A 20,671-nucleotide genomic window follows, 5' to 3' on the forward strand; every position below is an offset into this window, starting at 1 on the left:
CTAGGCACATTTGTCAGGAGTAAACTTTTGTAAATCACAACTTTTGTCTTTCTATTTCTACTTTCTCTCGTTCAGGTTTTCTGATGTTGACTCACGCAAGGGCCCTCTGCCCCACTTTTATTATCAGGTGAGGGAGGGAGCCCTGTTATTCCCAATTTATTACCAAGAAAAATGTCAGCAATTAGAGAATTTCCCTTTTTGTCCAGTTTCTAGGAAGCTCAGAGATCTACTTAGTGTTCAATTTTGGTAGGTTTCTTTTTTTTCTGGCCACTCTGCACAGCATGCGGGATCTTAGTTCCTGACCAGGGATCAAACCCATGCCCCCTGCAGTGGAAGTGAGGAGTCTTAACCACTGGACCGCCAGGGAAGTCCCTCGGTAGGTTTCTTTAATCTGGATTTCTGGTACCATAACTCCCACCTCCCATGCCATCATGTGGTTCTTTTTTTTTTTTTTTTTTTGGCCGCACCGTGCCGCTTGTGGGATCTTAGTTCCCTGACCAGGGATCAAATCCGGGCCCTCAGCAGTGAAAGCACAGAGTACTAACCATTGGACCGCCAGGGAATTCCCCCATCATCTGGTTCTCAATCTATTATGATTATTTCAGTTGCCTCATTTGTGTGTATGGGTATGTGTGTTTCAGTGCATGCACCTCAGTTCTTTTCTCAACAATACAGACCCCTCTAGACTTTTCTGGAAACTCCTCCACTTACCTGTCCCTCTGTGGGAACCAGCAGGAAGGGCTCACAGAGACGGGGGCCCGTGCCCCACTCCCTAAGGGAGCTCTGACACAGCCTCTCATCTGAACACTGCAGCCTTTTCCTCTGCTTCACCACATCCACGTCCAAAGTGAAGTTCAGAGAGGTCTCTTTGAGGCCTGGGAATGAAGACCAGGTCTTCCTGATGAGACTGGGACGGGCAAGCCCCAGACAGAGGGCCCTCCCATGAGTCCCTCCTGAGTGGTGCCCCCACGTAGGCACTTCCCCAAGTTTCTTCTTCATTTCAAAGGCGCTTTTCTCATGTCTTCTGGCGCCCAGCTAGGGTCCCTCAGTGCACCAGCCCCAAACCCGGAGCAGCACATCCCAGGGGCTGAGTCAGTCTTCTATAGGGGAAGAAGCGCTTAGGGGGAGGCAGGGATTGAGGGGAAAAATGAGGAGGAGCAAAAAGTCAAGGAATGGAGAGAGAAACCACAGAGTAAAACCTGAGGATAACAGAGCTGGAGGCACCTTGTAGACTACCTGGGCCAGCTCTCTTACTGTGGAGAAAAGAAACCAGGGCCCAGAGAGTGAAAGACGCCCTCCCAGTGTCACAGAGCCACCCAGCAGCTGCCATTCGGGCTCTGTGGCCTGAATCTTTCAGCCTATACAGCTGGAACTGATAGGCCTGCCCTTTCCTAATTAACAGATTTGATCATGGACTCTTGCAGTAAAGCCAGCCCACCTGGGAGAGCACATTCTGGCCTGCAGGAAGCAGGGAGACATCTCCAGGATTGTTACTGAGAGATTAAGCCTTGGGGACGGTTGCTGGGGGATTGTTCTGGCGGGGATCTCTTGGGTTGGCAGTAAGTACCTGGGTTGTGAAAGCCATGCCTTCTGGAAGTTCTCCCAACCAGTGCCAACTAAGGGGATGGGAAGGGAGGCCAGGCCTCCGGCAGGTTATCCAATCCCCCTGGGCCGGGGAGACACGGTGAGCAGGGAAGGGGAGAAGATGTAAATCAGGGAGAAAGAGGACAGGCACTTCTCAGGAGCCCTACACACATGCACAGGCGTGGGCACAGTAGGTGGAGATGGAGAAGTGCCGGCCTTTTTCTGAGTCTTCTTTCAGAAACTCAACCCTTCAACCCAAGGAAGGGATCCAGTGCCCCTTTTCCCAACAGGGTCAGAGAGACCCCTTCAGAGTGTAGACTTGACAGCAGATCACCCTTTTCTGGGGCGGTTCCCATTAAATTGAACCTAAGGTCAAAGGAGCTAAAGTCTAACAGAGGGATTTCATAACACCCTGCCCCCACCCAGCCCTCTTTTCCTGCCCCCCCACTGAAGCCAACAGGGACTGACCACAGCACTGGACGGGTCAACTAGGTTGCCTGTTACCTGACTCAGCAGCTGGCGACACATAGCTGACTTCAAAACACAAATTCACATTCACGCTGCTGTGGAAGCCAATGGGCAGTGCCTTGGGGGTGAAGGTCATGGACAGCTTCAGACGAACCACAGGTCTTGAGCTAAACAAGATAGCAAAGAGGACCATGAGAAGGGACCACAGGACTTCTGGATCAGTGCCTGGGCTCTTTCCTTCGTTCAGTGTGTATATATTGAACACCTCTCTTATGCCAAGTGCTATTCTGAGTCTCCAGGGTACTACAGGGAAGAGATAAGGCCTGCTCTAGTGGGAAAACAGACAACAAGCAAATAAACAAGAAGAAACAGGAAAATCCTATGTACAGGAAATGCTATGATAAAAGTAAAATAGGATTGGGACTTCCCTGTCGGTCCAGTGGTTAAGACTCCGCGCTTCCACTGCAGGGGGCCCAGGTTCGATCCCTGGTCAGGGAACCGAGATCCTGCATGCCGCGCAGTGTGGCCGAAAAATAACTAACTAACTAACTAAATAAATAAATAAAATAGGATAAGGTAATAGAGACTGGGGGCTACTTAGCTGGTGGTCAGGGATGGCCTCACAAATGAGGAGACGTTTAAGTTGAGCTCTGTTACCGAGAAAGAGCCCGCTCTGTGAAGATCTAGGGGAACTGCATTACAGGCAGAAAGCACAGCTGATACAAAGGGCCTGTGGTAGGAATGAGTTTGCTTTGTTTGAGGAACACAAAAGTCAGCATAACTGGGGCACAATTAGTGAGACAGAGAGTAGACAAGTGGCGGGGATGGAGGGGTCTGCAGGGCCAGGCCATGGTAAGGAATTTCGATTTTACTCTAAGTGGGAACCACTGAGGGGTTTTGAGCAGCAGAATGAAGGGGTCTCTCTGGCTGCTGTGTGGAGAACGGAGCACAGGGAGTGGAAGCAGGGAAGGACGCCATGGCAGTGGTCCAGGTGAGAGGTGACAATGTCATGTACTAGGAAGTACTTTGGAGGCAGAGCCAACAAAAACTTGTTGATGGGATGGCAGGGAAAGGAAAAAGAGGAATCAAGGATGACTCTTGGGTTTTTATCCTGAACAAATGGCACCCTTTGCTGAGATGGGAAGCCCAGGGAGGGGCAGGTGGGTAGAATGAAGGGTGGGTGGGAATGAGTCCTTTTTATTGGCCGCCCCATGGGGCTTGGGGGATCTTAGTTCCCTGACCAGGGACTGAACCCACGCCCTCTGCAGTGAAAGCACCGAGTCCTAACCGCTGGACCGCCAGGGAAGTCCCCTTTTTTGTTTTGCTTTTAGACATGGTAACTTTGCGATGCCTGTGTTGAATAAACAGCCGAGTCTGGAGCTTCGCGGAGGGCACAGGGCAGATTGGTGCCCCGCCAGATTATTTATAGCCATGGGACTTGATCACTCACTTAGGGATGGCGCACAGAAGCTCTGAAATGAATAATAGTAATAATAGCAGCCATCACTGAGCACCGTGCTAAATACTTTGCACAGGTCCTCTCAGTCCTCATAACTCCGTGAGGCAGGCGCATTGTTATTCCCATTTATAGATAAGAAATTGGGACTTAGAAATTCTGCCCAAGGGCACACCGTTAAGTGCAAGCTGAGGTTCAAACCCAGTTGGGCAGAGCCGGTGCCCTTAACCACTGCACTTACTACCTCCCATCAGTGCCTGGTGTCTTCATGAGGTCACTTAGGGCAGGGCAACTGGGTGAAGCTGCCAGAAGGCAGAGCAGACCCCTACCGGAGCACAGCCGCCTGGCCCAGAGCGCCCACAGTGATGTCAGCAAGGCCGTCGCCACTGAAATCTAAGCCACCTGCCACCGATGTGCCGAAGTACCGGAGTCCTGGGGCCACCACTGAGGCTCTGATCCTCTGTGGATCGAGAAACACAAGGTGTCAGGGAGGGAAAGGGGTTTCCTTTTGGTTTAATTCAATCAGCAGATTAGCCTTTGTCCCCACCCCAGGGAGCCCTCAGCTGAGGAACTGGAAAGAAAACGTCAAGGTTCTCCCAGGGAGGCTTGAAGGGGGGTGGGGCTTGACAGGGAGAGTAAGGAGAGCAGGGGGTGGGGAAGAGTAGGGTCGTCCCAGGGAACAGTCAGGGGTCAGTGCAGTGGGCACAGGGAGTACTGGGCACGAGCAGTCCTCCCGTGGGGCTGAGGGGAGGGTGGCTCTGAACTACGTTTCAGAAACACCACTGAAGCCCAGAGCGGACGATGGGGAAGAGGAAGGAGCCAGGGCAGGGGTGGTGGGGATGGAGAGGAGGGGCTGGGTTTGGGAGACAGTAGGACCTTTAGGAGGCAGAGGCCGACAGGCTGAGCTGAGGTCTGGGATTAGCCCGGTTTCTGCTGTGAGCAGGGGAGGGGGAGGGCCCAGAGGAGCAGCAGGTCTAGGGAAGAGGACGCTTCAGCTGGGCATCCTGAGAGTGAGACGCTGGAGGCCGTCCAGGGGAGGGGCTCAGGAGCAGCTGGACACACAGGCCTGATGCCTGGAGAGAAACTGCAGCTGGATGTGAGTGAAAGTGCCCATAAAAGATGTAGCGTGGAAGTTGGCAATGGATTCCTGGGGGGTGAGAGCTAGGCTTGGGGTGGCGGGAGGGGCTGGGTGGGAGACAGGAGCCAGAGAAGGGACAGAGAGAGGAGAGAGGATCTGAGGCAGGTCCATGGTCAGGAAAGCCAAAGAAGGAGGGAGTCACAGGTCAGGAAAGTACATGGATGTTGCCTCCAACCTCTAGCCCCACGGGCAGGGTCTGAGCTGAGAACCTCCAAGTGACTTCTGTCCTTCAGCGCCCTGGGACCTGCCTGGCACTTAGGACTGGAGCTGGCCTGGGTCTCAGGCCATCATATCTGGGGAAGGTCAGAGTCCCAGAGTAGAGGCAAGAGAGAGCCCTGCGGATCACCTGTGGCTGGTAAGTAGCGAGGTCAGCCAGCTGGTTGGTAGAGTGTCCATTGTAGATGTACACGCTGCCGAAGCCTACACCATCATCTGCCCCAAAGTCTTCCAGGGGGGCCCCAATGGCCACATCTATGAGCTCATCCTGACTGATATCCCCCACTGTCGCCATGGCAAAGCCAAATCGCGCATAAGTTAACCTGGGGTGCCCACTCAGCGTGCGTACCAAGGAGAAGGAACCATCCTGTAAGGCAGAGAGGCAGCTCAGCCCTCAAGACAGGGATGCGGGGTGCCCACCCCATTGCCACCCCAAGAAGCATGCTCAAGGACTTGTTGATTCTGATTCTCCAGCAGGGAGGGAGTCTGTGGCTCAGAAGAGGCAAGAGACCTTCCCAAGTTTGCACAGTGAGTGAGTGGTGAAGCTGGAGTCCTCCTGCCTTGCAGTCCAGGACCAAGAGCTGCACCCCTCTGCTCCCATGATTGGGGTACTGGACTGGCAATCAGGAGGCCTGGCTTCTCGCCTTGGTTCCACCACACACTTGCTCTGTAAACTGGAGCAAGTCTCAACATCACTGAGCCTCAGCTTTCTCATCTGTAAAATGGGAGTAACAGCTACCTCCCATAGTTACTGTGAGAAACAAGTGAGATCACAGACAGGATGTGCTTTGTCAACCGTGCAGCTATTTGCGATGTCATCATCATCAACATGAGATGACGGGGTGGGGAAAGTAAGAAAGTGGGGGAGGGGACGGAGGGGAGCAGTCAGCCCACCAGGCTGCCATCCACCCTGAGCTCCCATCACCGCCCTCTGGTGCAAGGCAGGGCCGGGGCGCTCCCAGCCTCTGTCACCTCAGCCCCAGGCTGAGCAGCCACAGCCTCAGCCAACTTGCGAAGATGGTGACTCTCCCACCTGCTTGTTCACACGGTACACATAGACTCTGCCCTCCTCGCCTTGAACGTGGTAAAACGGGGCGGCCACCAGCAACAAGTCTGTGGTCCCATCCATGTCGACGTCCACAGGGCACAGCTCAGAGCCAAAATAGGACCCCATCTGCAGGCCAGAGAGAACGCAGCTCACGGGGAGTGCCGGGGAGGCACGTCCCCACCGCCAGACCCCTCAGCAAAGCTAGACCTCTGCTCTTGCTCTTCCTGGACCACCAAATTTGGGTCAGACCAGATCAATTTGTTCACCAGAATAACACAGGAGACTGGGTGAACAGCCTGATCCCCCACGACGGGGGAAACCAGCTGGCGCTCAGACACACAGAGCCGGGGCGGAGGCTGAGTTCTGCCTGAGTTCTGCCCAGGCTGGGTCCCCAACCCACTGTGTGCCCTGGAGCCCACCCCTTTCCCTCTGGGACCTCCAGATCCCCATCTGTAATAACGGGGGCGGGGGTCCTTCTCCAGCAGTACCTGCTCGCCCTCCAGCACTGGTACAAAGTTGGTCTCTTTGCCCTCCTTCCGGAGCTCAAACACAGCCCCTCGCTGCTTGTGCCGTGGAGCCCCTGCCACATAGGAGAGGCCACAGGCCTTGTGTAGCACAGCCACCGAGTAACCTGTGGGGGGTGGGGAACTGTGATCAGGACCTCCCACCGGGCCACTCCTTTGCCCCCCCCCCCCCCACCTTCTCAGCCAGGACTTCGAAGCAGCTTGGGCAGGGAGGCAGAAATGGAGAGACTATCCTTCTCATCCTTTTAAAATCATCAGCGGTGGCTCCACTTACCCATGCGGCTGCTCACACACATGTGCCCCACTACATAGATGGGATAGACACACACGATCATACACACAGCTTCACTCAAAATACACTCCACACACATTCATCACCCACGTTCATCACAAACGCAGTGCATGAAGACTGAGGAGGGGTGAAGGGTCACCCACCGCCATTACTAATGGAGAGGCCCTACCTCCCTAGGCAGCTGCCGGGCCCTGGCGCTTTGGTACCAAACAGGCCTAATTCTCAGCCTCAGGCTCCCTAAGTGGGGCCCGTCCCTCAGTCCATGTGACCGACCTGGGCCCTCCCCAGCTAGGAAGCCCACTGCAGCCTGTGTCCCTGTACAGGCCCCGCCCACACCCAGGTAGCCTCCAGGCCCCGCCCTCACCCAGGTAGCTGTACTGCACAGCCTTGGCATCCACTGCCGTCTGGTTCAGGAAGCGGCCCTTGCGGCTGCTCATGTTGTAGAACAGCGTGCCCCCCGACCAGTCGAAGGCCCCTACAGCACCGAGCAGCACCTGCCCCTGCAGGGGAAAAGGGTTGGCGGCCATCTGAGCGGGAGGGACCCAGGGCCAGCCAGGGTGGCCTTGGGTCTACCTGCCAGCACAGCAAACCTTGCAGGGGGGATGAGGGGCATTCAATGCACCCGGACAGAGACGCAGGAGGAAGGCGAGAGGCAAACACTGGGTTCCTGCCTTGTACCCATGACCCTGTCAGGGCAGCTGTCCTTGCAGTACCAGCAACCCCTGGGGCAGAAATCCAACCCGGGGCCCAGATGTTGAGCATTTAAAAAAGTATGACTGAGGGACTTCCCTGGTGGCACAGTGGTTAAGAATCCGCTTGCCAATGTAGGGGACACAGGTTCGAGCCCTGGTCCGGGAAGATCCCACATGCCGCGGAGCAACTAAGCCCGTGCACCACAACTACTGAGCCTGCGCTCTAGAGCCTGTGAGCCACAACTAGTGAGCCCTCGTGCCACAACTACTGAAGCCTGTGTGCCTAGAGCCCGTGCTCTGCAAGAGAAGCCCCCACTTGCCGCAGCTAGAGAAAGCCCGCGTGCAGCAACGAAGACCCAACACAGCCAAAAATAAATAAATAAAAATAAATTAAAAAAAAAAAAGTATGACTGAGCAAAATGGGGCTCATGTCCTCCGAGGCTGCACAGCCTGAGTCTGGCACCCAAGGCCCACCTGTGTCGAGTGACGTGCTAACCACGCTTCCACCACATGCAAGGACGGTGTCCTCACTGCCCGTATCCCTCCCCGTCTGTGGGGAACAGGGCCTCTGGTGGGGAGAAGTACCCGGCTTGGTAGGCAAGCCCACCCAGGCCTGGGTGTTACCAGTCTGTGTTAAGGAAGCTGCTTAATCCTTGAGCGCAGGACGAAATGACCTCCTGTTATAAACAGGGCCATTCTCTCCTTGACCTCAAAGGTCCAGGTTAGGGCGAGCACACAGAAGTGTTTTCCTTTGTCCTAAAATGGCTCTTTCATGGGACTTCCCTGGCCGGCGGTCCAGTGGTTAAGACTTTGCCTTCCAATGCAGGGCGCACAGGTTTGATCCCGGGTTGGGGAGCTAAGATCCCACATGCCTCGGGGCCAAAAAAACAAAATATAAAACAGAAGCAATATTGTAACAAATTCAATAAAGGCTTTAAAAATGGTTCACATCAAAAAATCTTTACGAAAAAAAAAAATCTTAAATTGGCTCCTTCAGAGGCCTCACCACAGGAGGGCACTGAGAGCCAGGGGACCCTGAGTCCCTGGGAGTCGCCAGGGCCCCTCCTCTGTGGAGAGCCTGCCTGGTGCTGAGTCGGCCACGTACCTCGTCCAGGATCTGGGCACTGAACCCGACCTGTGCCAGCTGATAGTGGAGGGCATCTCCGACCGTGCCTGGAAGCCAAGACGCCCAGTGAGACTGCTGTGGGCCGAGGTGAAGGGAGAAACCAAGTCGGGGAAGGGTCCGGCTTGGCTTCCTCCCAGAGGGAAGGATGTTCTGGTAGGATGGGACGAGCATCAGGTTGGAGTAGAGATCTGGGTCCTGCTTTAGCAGCTACTGGCAGCATAGCTGGGAAGAGGGCCGTCCCCTCCCTGTTCCTGGGCCTCAGTTTCCTCACCTGGGAGCTCCTGGGAGCAGGAATCATGCCCCAGTCAGCCTTCTTCCTCCAGCACCAGAAAGAGCTTCTCATCAGGGTTTCATGGAATTTGGGGGAAGTGAGGAAGGCTGGGGATATTGTTGCCTTTTTAGAGATGGAACAGCTGAGGCTCAGAGAAGTGACAGGAGTTGCCAGCGTGCCACATGGAGGGAGGACAGGAGCGGGGCTGGAGCGCGGGCCTCGGGCCTCCTGCTGAATTGCCGAGGGCGCTGCCACAGGGCGGCCAGGGACCTGGAGCCTCACCTTCCACGCTAATGATGCTCTGCTGCAGTTTGCTCAGCAGCCCATCCAGCGCTGAGTAGTTGGTCACCTTGAAGGCATGGTCCTCATCGGGGTCTGAGGCGATCAGCTTCAGCTCGTTGTACGCCCTGGTTTTATTAAATGCATCTCCCACCTGCACAGAGGCCCTGGGTCAGTGGGCCAGCACCACGAGGGCTCTCCAGGCCCGGAGAGACCAGGCTCCTCACCTCTGCCCATGCTATTCCCTCTGCCTGCAGAGCCCTTCCTGCCTCCCCTGTGCCCTAGGTCAGCTACTCCTCTTTGTCCTCCAAGACTCAGCTCAGCACCAGCTCCTCCTGGAACCTTCCCTGACATCCCTCCTGTGGGCTCCCAGGGTGTCCACTGCTCTCCCCATCACTGCTGGGCGAGTGAGCTGTGACCACCACTGGGAAATGAGCCGTCTGGGGGAAGACCCTGAGTGGGGTGGGGGGGTGCGGGGTGCATGGGACACGGGGGCTGAAAGAAGAGAAGTTGGTGAGTGTTTGTGACTGCAGCAGGGTTTGGGTAAGCTGCTTACTGAAGCCCTTCTAGGAGCCCTGGCTCCTCCGCACCCCAGGCTGTACAGGGTCACGAGGTACCCCCCAGCTCCTGGTTCTTACCCCAATGGCAAAGCGCTCAACACCCTGCATCTTTGTGGAGTCGATGACAGTCGTGAGGCTGAGGGGGTCCCCGAATATGTCCCCATCAGTGAGCACCACCATGACCTTGGACGCCTTTTCTCTGGAGCCATGGCTTGGTGTGAAGATGTTGTCTCTAAATCGGGGAGAGTAAAGGGAGAGAACTTTGCCAAAGGGATGACTGAGTCCTGGGGAGATTTTATTCACTGACCTGTTTTAGAATTGAAGAGGATTAAGGAGCCCTCCTGGGAGAACAAAGGCCCAAAGAGGGGTGGTGATGTCCCTGGGTGCACAGCTGCGCGGGTGGAGGTGAGGCTGCAACACAGGTGTTCTTACCCCTCACCTGCTCCCAACAGAAAGGTGCTGGGCAACTAGAGAAAGCCAGTGCACAGCAGCGAAGACCCAATGCAGCCAAAAATAAGTAAATAAATAAATTTATTTTTAAAAAAAGAAAAAGAAAGGTGCTGGACAGCACTGGAGTCTATTCCTCGTGTGTATGTGTGGGAATAATAATGATATTAAAAACAGTGGCTAAGATTTACATAGAACTTAGGTGCCAGGCACTCTGGTATGCACCGTACATATTTTAAGGCAAGTACTATTATTATTATTATTATTATTATTATTATTATTACTGGCCACACCCTGAGGCTTGCAGGATCTTAGTTCCCTGACCAGGGATTGAACCCTGGCCACAGCAGTGAAAGCGCCAAGTCCTAACCACTGGACTACCAGGGAATTCCCTATTATTCTCATTCTAAAAGTGAGAAAATTGAAGCATAGAGAGGTTAGGCAACTCGCCCAAGGTCTCACGAGTACACACTGTAGCTGGGATTGAACCCAGGGAGCTGCCCACTAAGCCCCTCCGATAAGCACTTTGCCCTACTGCTGCTCGCAGGAGGAGTCTTTGGAAGAATTTTTGGAGGACTGTCTTGGGGTGTCATCTATCAGCCAAGGCTGGGTTGGAAGACTTCACAGTGTCCCCTTTCAGCCAAGGAAGAGCCTGAACCCTGACCCTCTCCTCTACACAGTCTGTCCAGCCACCTTCTCCAGGTAGGATGCCTCAGAGCCTCTGGGCAGGGCCGTAGACTGGCACTCAGTAGGTGTACAGGTAATTCTGTCGCCCTCACACTCACAGGACGTGCTGCATGGCAGAGGCAGTCTTGGTGACACTCCCCACTTGAGTGATGTTCTGGACTCTGGCGAGGGAGGCTGTAACGTCTTGGCTGTCCTGAAGGTCAAGCTCTGTCTGGATGACTTCCCCATATTGCACCAGGGCAAAGCTGCACTGCAGGGGAGGGGCCGAGAGGGAAGGAGTTTGGCAGAGTTGCCCAAGGCCACCCCTGCCCCTTAGATGGCTCCGCCTGGAAGCAGTGGAAGAATCCACTCATTCCTCCTAGTCTCTGGGCAGGAGGAGATGCTCAGGCAGAGGGAACTCTCTAAGCCAGTGGGGTGGAGGAAGGTGTGATAGTAATGGCTCCCAGTGAATCACAGACTTCTTCTTGAATCCATGTCCCTGTGTAGTCCCCCTCTTCCACACTGACTCCGGGATAGGCCAGGTGACTTGCTTTGGCCAATGGGACATCAGCAAATGTGATATAATCAGAGGTTTGGAAAGTGCTTGCCATGAGAGAGTTGGACTGGGCTGCTGGAGACACATGGTCCAGACAAGCGCGGGCATCTTAGGGTCCAGTCGAGCAACCAGATGTCTGCAGCTGCAGGAATAACTCTAGGCAAGACCAGCAAAAGAACCACCCAGCTGAGCCCAGACCGAACAGCTGACCCATAGAAGGAGAGCAGATCACTGGTGGATGTTTTGAGGCGGTTTGTTCACAGCGGTAGATAACACACAAGCTGTGTGAGTCCAGCTCTTAGGGAAGCCCACCTCAAAGCACTTCTCATAGATGTTCTTCATCATGTTGGAGATGAAGTCTTTGGCTCTCTGGAAGTCTGGGGGATCAATGCTTCCTGAGCCATCCAGGATGATGGCGATCTCGGTGCCTGGGCCAAAACAGGGAACAGGTCAGGAGTGGGCTTGGCATCTGGGGCAGGAGTGAGGGCAACTCGTCCTGCCCTGAAGGGCACCCACCCAGTTCAAGCCCTGAGGGCTCAGTTCAGGGAGGGCATTGGTGCCATTCCCAAGAGTGAAGCCTCTGTCTCAGAGGCAGAGAGAGAGCCAGAACCTGCTCAGGCTCTGACTTGCTGCGTGAGTCACTCCCAGCACCCCCACTCTCTGGGCCTCAGTTTTCCCATCTGTAAGATGGAGAGAGACAGGGCTGGGACTGGCCAGGCCTGTAGAATCCAGCCACTGCTCTCCATCTCTTGGACCTAGGCACGCCTCACCCCTAGAGGTCGCCAGCCTAGGGAGTCAGCTCTGACAGCTCTGGGAGCAACCCAGATTTGCCTCTTCTCACCAGCTGCCTCCTCGTCCTCGTCCTCTGTCTCCTCCTCCTCCTCCACCTTCAAATCCCGGCGCTGCCTGGCTGTGTTCTCCGTGTTGCCTTTTTTGTTCCTGGAGCAGTCTCCAGCATCCACAGGGGCATCAGGGTCCAGTAATTTTTCTTTAAAAAGTACACATGGAAGAGCTCAGAGTCAGACGGCCTCATCGTTCACCTCCAGGTAAGCCTGCCCTTAGCTCTGCCCTGGTTCCTTCACATGGGGCCTAAGCCTGCCTTGCCCTCTCTGGGCCTCTGTGTCCCTCTGCATCTACCACGGGCTGGCGCCTCTTCTTGCAGACCCCAGGATATCCCTTCAGAGCTGTCCAACGAGGGTCCAGTCCTTACCAAGGTCGGAGAAGTAGACCTGGGCACGGGGACGGAGGTCAGGGGCCAGCAGGATGCAGTTGCCTGTGAGCTCTGAGCTGAGGCTCTGGGGCCACCGGGTCGGCACTTGAATGCAGATCTAGAGGAGGGGGAGAAAAGGAGGGGAAAGCCCGGGTCACCCCCAGCCCAGGCCCCCTCGTTGCAGCCACACCCACACCCCCACGTCAGAACCCAGTGGCTCAACCAGGCAGGGGACTCAGGAACAGCTTGCTCACCCCTCACCAGGGGTAGGAGTCGCTGCCAGGGTCAGTGTGCTGGGTCACACGGAGTACCCAGCTCAGAGCCGCCGTCAGCCCTGGGGCTGCCGGGGATACCGTTGGGCTCAGCCCTGAGAATAACATGCCAGTCAAGACTGGTATCCACACGGTCAACCACAGGGGTAGCACCAGCTCCCCAAGGCCCTCCATCCTCTCTCGCCACACATACTCACCAAAACACCATGGTGGTTCCGGACAATTGTCACTCCACGGTACCTCCTCTTTGGGATGGGGACATTCTCTGAAACAGTGAGGCCCAGGTAAGGAGGGAGGAATGCTGGGAGGCAACCCAGGAGCCAAGGTCAGAGGGCACAGGGCCATCTTGGTCAAAGCCCCATGAGGAAGAGCTGGCCACTCAGAGCATCCTCTGGAAGCTGGATGGGGGGCCTTCAAGGACAGGCCTCTCTCCCAGGCTCATTCGGTGTCTCAGTCAACATAAGCCCCGTGATGTCTGCTCTGTGCCCGGCCTGTGACAGATGGTGATAGGGATCCAGAAACACTGAGACCTGGTGCTGGTCCTCCAGGGGCCCCTGGGCTGGTGGGCAGGCAGGCAGAGAAGCACCAGCTGGCAGGTGTGTGCAGCACCAGGGAGGAATGGCAAGAGGCTGAGGGACTGGCCCTAGAATCCAATGAACTCTCCCCTCTCAAAGTCCCGTCTCCGGGGAATCTTACCACCCCACATCCCCAGGGGCAGAAGTGTAGCTCCTTCCCCTCCCTCCCCACTGTGGGCCTCAGGCGACTTGCATTTTTGAGTCCCAGGACCGCTCAGTCGCCCTGCTGGACCGTGTGCCCTTCTGAGGCAGAGATGGAGGCTGTTCAACACAGCGTCTCCCACAGAGACCAGGACCCCACCTGACACGGCCCAGCGGTCGTCAGCAAAGTGGGCCTTCAGCTGGGCTGGGCGGGATAGGGAGAGTTTGGTCACCGAGCGAATTAGGTCCATTCCTTTGTTCATTCAAACAGCATTATAGAGCGCCTAATATATGGCAGACCCCATGCTAGGCGCTAGGATGGCCACAGTTAGATTGCGGGGTGGCGGGGGGGAAGGGTTGGGTTCCATTGAGGCGTGGTGAGTTGCGGTAGGTTGGGTTTTGGAATCGGGTGGAGTTGGGTTTGCATCTGCGGTGCTGCTCAGATGCGTGACCTTAGTCATAGTGGAAACCAAAGGACTTCTCTGAACTGTAGCTTTCTCTTCTGTAAAATGGTGTGGTTTTGAGGATTAAAAGTCCACGAAGCACTTAGCAGTGTCAGGTGACACTGTCCGTAAGCACTCCATCCATTTTAGGTTTCATTTTTGTTGTTAGGATTGGGTCCGGAAAGGTGGGTTGGGGGTTAGGGTTGGGTAGGGATGGGATTGGGCACCAGGATGGAAGGCCTGCTGTGGCTGGTGGTGGAGTCTAGGGTGGAGAGACCGGAATGGTTGGGCTGGATGAGTGGGATTCCTAGAAAGGAGGTCCTGGGAGCATTCCCGGGAGCAGGGACTGACTTACCTACTGGCTGGCAATGGAGCTCATCCTGAATGAGAGAACACTGATACAGGGGCCCTGCCGTCCTGCTGGTTCTGGGGCTGGTGACCAGGAGCCTGAGCCAAAGAGTAGGCAGCAAAGTTGAGCTGGTCAACGATTCCCTTTTCCTCCCTACCTGCCCAGACACAGTCCTTCCATTCCAGGCCCACAGACCCACAGGTTCCCTTTGGGGAAGACTATGGAGAAAACCAGACCTGGAAAGGCGGGCAGGCTCCCAGCCCAGGATGGTGGATCTGCATTACGAGGGAGGCATGGGCTCAACCTTTGCACAGCTCCAGGCAGGAAATGGCTAAATGCATCCCCTCTCTGCCTGCTGTCCCACCCTGACAGAAATGGGGTGATACTGGTGGTAAATAAAGACTCGCTGCTCTTTGATGGCGGTGGGGGGAACCAGGAAGCCACCAGCAGCACAGTTGCTTCTGTTGGTCGCAGTGCTGCCTTCCTAGTGGCTGCAAGGGCGCCTGCCCCACCTGGCCCCAGTGACAGCACTTCCTGAGAAGAGCACACTTGTGCCCCTCTCCTAGGGGCAGGTCAGAACTGGAGGTTCTGGGCCCCTCAGCCTGGTTAAGGCAGCCTCAGGAGACGTGATTCCCAATGGCAAACTCTGCCCCCTGCCCAGGGAGACAGCAGAGAGCCAGCGTCAGCCTAAACATTCTCAGTGTGCATGCTGCCCAGGGAGGATCAGGGCTGCCCCGAGACAGGGAGAGAGCTCCCCATCCTAGGAGCTGTGAGTAGGGGGTGTTGGGGAAGGGGCCCGAGGCTGAGCTTGGTAACAGTGAACCAAGTCCAAGGTTTTATGCTGAGGGCAGTAGGAAGCCACAGAGGACTTTATAAAGGGGAAGCTTTATGAAGGGGAAGCTTTATAAAGGGGAAGCTTTATGAAGGGGAAGCTTTATAAACGGGATTAGACAGGTCACGATAAGTTACAGTGGTTTGGGGGCCAGGAACAAGGTCATGTTTCCACTTCCTCACCGTTACTTGACATTTTAAAAAATTATGAAATATATCATTCACTTATCTCCATGGGTGACAGGATAATAATAAAATCTACACCTGTGTGTGTGCCCTACCCAGCTTACCCCACCCCAAGCTGACTTCCACCCCTGACAGGGCTCCTGTCAAGGTCAGCGGTGGTCCACACATTGCCAAATCCAAGGGACACCTTTCTGCCCTCATCTTTCTCAACCTCTCAACAGCCTGGGGCATAAGTAACCATCTCTCCCTTGAATCACTTTCTTTTTGATTCCCCTGACCTCTCTCACTACTCCTTCTCAAACTCCTTTGCTTGCTCATTCACTGTCTGACTTCTAAATGTCACTGGTGTCCCGGTGCTGGGTCCCTGTTTTCCTCGCCCACACACTCTCCCTGGTGATTGATCCCCTCCAATCCCTGGCTTCAATACACCTATCAATGCTGACATTCCCACCTTTATATCTGCAATGCTAGCATCCCTCCACCAGAAGCCAGACCAGCACAGCTCTAGAAAGCAGAATAATGACCTGCCCCGCCCAGAGAAGTCCATGTCCTAATCCCCAGAGCCCATGAATACGCTACTTTTTATGGCAAAAGGGACTTCGTAGATTAAGTTAAAGATCTTGTGTTGGGGAATTTATCCTGGATTATCTGGGTAGGCCCAATGTAATCACAAGGGTCCTTATCAGACCCTTTAAAAATGGAGGAAGGGGCCACAAGCCAAGGAATGCAGGCAGCGCCTAGAACCTAAAGGAAGTGAGGAAACAGATCCTCCCCTTGAGGCTCTAGAAGGAACACAGCCCAGCTAATGCCTTGATTTCAGCTCAGTAAGACCCACTTTGGACATCTGACCTCCAAAACTGTAAGATAATAGTCTGTGCTGTTTTAAGCCACTAAGTTTGTGGTGAATTGTTACAGCAGCCCTAGGAAACTAATAAATAAACAATGCCCATTGTCTAATAGGCATCTCAAACTTAGAATGTTCGAATCAGAACTATGGTCTTGTTCTCCCTTGCCTGAACTGAACCGTTCCATCTTCCCTGACACAATACATGGCACCACCAACCACTATGTTCTGAAGTCCAAAGCCTGGGGGCACCCTTGCTTCGTCTTTTCACTCATCCCCTTCATCAAATCCATCAGTAAACCCTGTTGGGTTTTCCTCCAAACTATATCTAGAGAGCATCTCTTCTCTCTGTTTCCCCTGCCACCATCATCTTGCCTGGTGTGTAGTAATAGCCCCCTGTTATTTTTTTCTGTTGTTTGTTTTTTAAATTTGCTCTTGGGACTTCCCTGGTGGTCCAGTGGTTAAGACTCCGAGCTCCCAATGCAGGGGGCCCGGGTTCGATCCCTGGTAAGGGAACTAGGTCCCGCATGCATGCCGCAACGAAGATCCCACGTGCCTCAGCTAAGACCCAGCATAGGCAAATAAGTAAATAATAAATAAATATTTTTTAAAATAAAATAAAAAATAAATTTACCCTTGTAAATTACACCATGTCACTCCCCTGTTTCAGCTGCCTCCCATGCACTTAGGCAAAGAGTCCATACCCCTTGCCGCAGCCCACGGGGCCTTGCACGATCTAGCACCTCCCCACCGCTGAGACTCCCCTCCTGCTCCTTTGCTCTCCAAGCTCTAGCCCCACACTGGCTGGCTTCCATTCCTAGGCTGCCCCCAGCTCTTTCCTGGCTCAGGCCCTCTGCCTTGCTGTGCCCCCTCTCTCCCCAACCTGGCTCATTCTCATTCCTTGGCCTCGCTTAACTGTCACCTCCTCACAAATGCTTTCTCCAACCAGCCTCACCTCACAAGCCAGTTACTCTGCTTTACATCGTCCCATTTATTTCCTTCCCAGAACTTGTCCCCGTTTGATAGCATCCTGTTTACTTGTTTACTGTTTATTATCTGTCTCTCCCCCTAGACTGTAAGTTCCCCAAGGATCTTGTCTCTCTTGTTTGCCATGTTATCTCCAGCACCTGGAACAGCGGCTGGCACAGAGCAGGGGTTTGGTAAACATCTGTTAAATGACGACTGAACAACAGCCAAGGCAGCACATGAGGGGGCTAATCTGGGGCAAGGCTGAGGGGCAGAGGACCACGTGCAGCTGAGCTCTGTGGGCTTGCAGCTGAGCCCCTAAATTAGGTCGCCTGCTCAACAACCTTGCCTCTTTCCCCAGACCCCTCCCAGCCTCAGCCTCAGCCCTGGGCCCAGCACCTTATTCTCTGCTCCCCCGCAAAGGTGGGCTCAGAACTGGGATCCAACCCGACCACGTCTTGGTGGGGTAGGTGCAGGCCTGGAATAGCCTCAGCTCTCCTTCCTCCTTTAGGCCTTGGCCCAAGCTGCTTCTTCCGCTTGCAATGCCTTTCAGCTCCTTTTCCTGCAGAACAATCTTCCCAAGCGCCGGCTCCTCAGGAAGCCTTCCCAAAAGAAGGAGCACCTTGACCCCCTCCAAGCCCTCCAGGAAGCCCTCACTACTGGACACCTACACTTATCCCTGGCTTTTGTTCCCACTTAGACTGTGAGTTCTGGAGAGACTACCATGTACAGCTGCACAGGCTGTTCACTGCAGAACCCAAGGTTGCCACCCATATCACAGTCACGCAATGCCGGGGGCCTGGGGCCCTGTCTGAGCTGCCTCTGCCGCCCACCCCTTTAACCACCTCCACCGTGGTGGGTGGTCTCTTGATCTCCAGGTTTATCGACTGAGTGGCTGGCAAACTAAACTATAACTGAGCTCACCATCAGCTGACAGCGCCAGGGACCCTATTACACCTGGGCTGAGTGCAGCCCAGCCCCTGGCTTCACCCAGCTGTAACTAATCTCTGTCCTCAGTCTATTCCCATACCGCCCAGGGGGAAGGCCTTCGTTATATTCCACTCCACTCCACCCCACTGCAGCGGCCAAGTCCATGGTGCTGCCAGCCCTGGCTGTTACATCTTACGGAGAAACAACATGAGGGAGAGAGAGGCACGTGTCATCCTTGCACGAGGAGCCCAGCCTGTTCCTCTGCGGCCGGGGCGGCCAGAAGCGCGTTTCCTGCCCTGTGCGGCAGCCCGTGGTCTCAGGCTCCAAGGTTTGAGGCAGGAACCCAGAGGTGCCTCCCACCACATCCTTCTCCCCTGCACGTTCAAACCCGTGAGACCCTCTCTGCTTCAGCAGGTGTTCGGGGAGGTTTTCTTGGGCCCAAGTGGGCTCTTCACCCCCCGCCGGGGGACTCGGAGCCTTCTGCAAGGGGTACTTCAAAGTCCCCTCCTCCACTGTGGCCTTTCAGCTTGGCCTTTTTTTTTAATATATACATTTATTTATTTTATTTATTAATTTTTGGCTGTGTTGGGCCTTTGTTGCTGCGCGTGGGTTTTCTCTAGTTGCGGCGAGTGGGGGCCACTCCTCGCTGAGGTGCGTGGGCTTCTCATTGCAGTGGCTTCTCTTGTTGCGGAGCACGGGCTCTAGGCGTGTGGGCTTCAGTAGTTGTGGCACGTGGGCTCCATAGTTGTGGCTCACAGGCTCCAGAGCTCAGGCAGTAGTTGTGCTGCACGGGCTTAGCTACTCCACAGCATGTGGGATCTTCCCAGACCAGGGCTCGAAAAGGTGTGCCCCGCGTTGGCAGGCAGATTCCCAACCACTGCGCCACTAGGGAAGCCCTCGGCTTGGCTTCTGAGGGAGGGGGGTTAAAGTCTGTTGGGTCTGAAGCTGGAGTGGTGAGGGCCCTGCTGGGGTACTGGAGGGAGGGGGCTGGGCAGGAGGTGGTCACAACATGGCTGAAACCCGGCCTTGACCTTGACGAGTGGGGGGAGTGCAGAACGCTCACACATTGCAAACTTCGGTAAAACTGAATGCTGACCCAGTGGAGAAGCCACGATCCAGCAATTCCACTGCTGGGCACCCTGTGCCTGATAAAAAGAAGTGCTTTCACCCAGTGAAAGAAAGTGCAGAGCTGGGCCGGGGGTGGGAGCGGGGGTTAACTCTCGCCTGGGATGCACATGGAAGGGAGCACATGCCTGCAGGGGGCTTATGCGAGGCTCGTCCTGTTCTGCCTCTTGATCTGGACGCCGCTTACGTGCGTGGCTCACTTTGTGAACACTCGCTGAGCGGCACTCTGATGACGTGCAGTTTTCTGTGCAATAATGCAGCAATAGAACTTTACCAAGACAAAACACCGCAATGCTTACCTTTAATTCTTCTTCCTGGAGCCAGAACATTCCTAACAACCTTCTCACCACCCTTCAAGCCATTCAGGCTCCCTAAACCTTTGTGCCGGGTGACAAAGCATGGCCCACCTCCCCCATCCAATGTCTCATCACGCTCAGTTTCAGCCACCGACACCTTCCCAGCCCCCCAACCTGGCTCAGGCTGGCTTCCAGACTTCTGACGCAGCTGCCGCAGCCCCGACTCCCCCTCCCATGCCTTCTCACACTCATTCCTATTCAGCCCCTAAGTCCCAGTGTCGAGGTACAGTCGAGGTACATCCTTTGGCTGAAGGACACACGTGCCTCTATGTCCCCAACGCACCCTGGACGTCCCCACAGAGCAGTCTTCACTCCTCCTGTCATCGACCAACTTGTCTGTTTCCCGCAAGAGCCTGGGAGCTCCATGAGGGCAGGGACGGTGTCTCCTTTAGTATCTTATCCCCCTAGCTCTGCCTGGCACTGAGTAGACGCTCCATAAATACTGACGAATGCATGAATGAGTGAATGGGCCCTGCCCTCACCACTTAAACTTAAATCTAATGGTCACCAGCCTCTTCACTGGACAGTGAGGAAATCAAGCACGGGGTCTGAGCCCACTTGGCTGGCGTGGTCATGGCCCAAGTCCAGGGCTATGAGGCTGCCTCGGGAGCCACCACTGCCCACCCATCTGCCACCAAACAGAGCTCCACTCAGCCAGGAGCCCTGAGTGCCTCACCTGGCTCTGCCCCAAAGCTATCTGGACCCTGGGCTCATGGCTCAGGGGTGCCGGGTCTGAAGGAAACCCCTCACCGTGGACCAGAAGCAAAGCAGCGGCAGGTGGGGGGTAGGGTAGGGAACCAGCCAGGGGCAGCTGGGCAGTGGAGCAAGCACAGAAAGAGCCCTGCCACGAACAAGACAGGGAGAGGAAGGGCTGCTCTAGAGTAAGGGAGACTAAAGAGATACAGCCACGATACGCAACACAGGAACCTTGACTGAACCCTGGCTTCAAAATGAGCAGCTCTAAATGTCATCTTGGTGACAACAGGGAACGTTGGAGTGTGTGTCGTGACCCTTCACTGCAGAACTTCTCCTAAAACCAAAGACATGTCTCTAATCAGCACACCACCACTACCTCCATCTGATAGAATCTACATTTGATTTACTTGCTTCTTGTCTATTT

The 20,671-nt window shown here is 55.0% G+C and overlaps 1 protein-coding gene across 5 annotated transcripts in view; it reads right to left on the reverse strand.

Annotated features, from left to right (window-relative positions):
* The window catches only part of ITGAE (integrin subunit alpha E), a 69,547-nt gene that overhangs the window by 28,508 nt on the left and 20,368 nt on the right, over positions 1-20,671 (reverse strand). For all 5 annotated transcript variants that reach the window (XM_082443810.1, XM_082443813.1, XM_082443812.1 and 2 more), the window contains exons 3-18: positions 14,320-14,411; positions 13,003-13,070; positions 12,534-12,651; positions 12,165-12,311; positions 11,636-11,751; positions 10,887-11,038; positions 9,733-9,886; positions 9,098-9,248; positions 8,524-8,591; positions 7,091-7,226; positions 6,399-6,541; positions 5,896-6,036; positions 4,993-5,229; positions 3,838-3,968; positions 2,089-2,219; positions 712-875 (exon numbers count right to left, since the gene is read on the reverse strand). In XM_082443810.1, the coding sequence (XP_082299936.1) occupies positions 712-875; positions 2,089-2,219; positions 3,838-3,968; positions 4,993-5,229; positions 5,896-6,036; positions 6,399-6,541; positions 7,091-7,226; positions 8,524-8,591; positions 9,098-9,248; positions 9,733-9,886; positions 10,887-11,038; positions 11,636-11,751; positions 12,165-12,311; positions 12,534-12,651; positions 13,003-13,070; positions 14,320-14,411 (2,149 nt within the window). The remainder of the gene's footprint in view (positions 1-711; positions 876-2,088; positions 2,220-3,837; positions 3,969-4,992; positions 5,230-5,895; positions 6,037-6,398; positions 6,542-7,090; positions 7,227-8,523; positions 8,592-9,097; positions 9,249-9,732; positions 9,887-10,886; positions 11,039-11,635; positions 11,752-12,164; positions 12,312-12,533; positions 12,652-13,002; positions 13,071-14,319; positions 14,412-20,671) is intronic.

Source organism: Balaenoptera physalus (assembly GCF_965194825.1).
Source record: "Balaenoptera physalus genome assembly, chromosome: 20".
In the NCBI taxonomy this organism is placed as follows: Eukaryota; Metazoa; Chordata; class Mammalia; order Artiodactyla; family Balaenopteridae; genus Balaenoptera; species Balaenoptera physalus.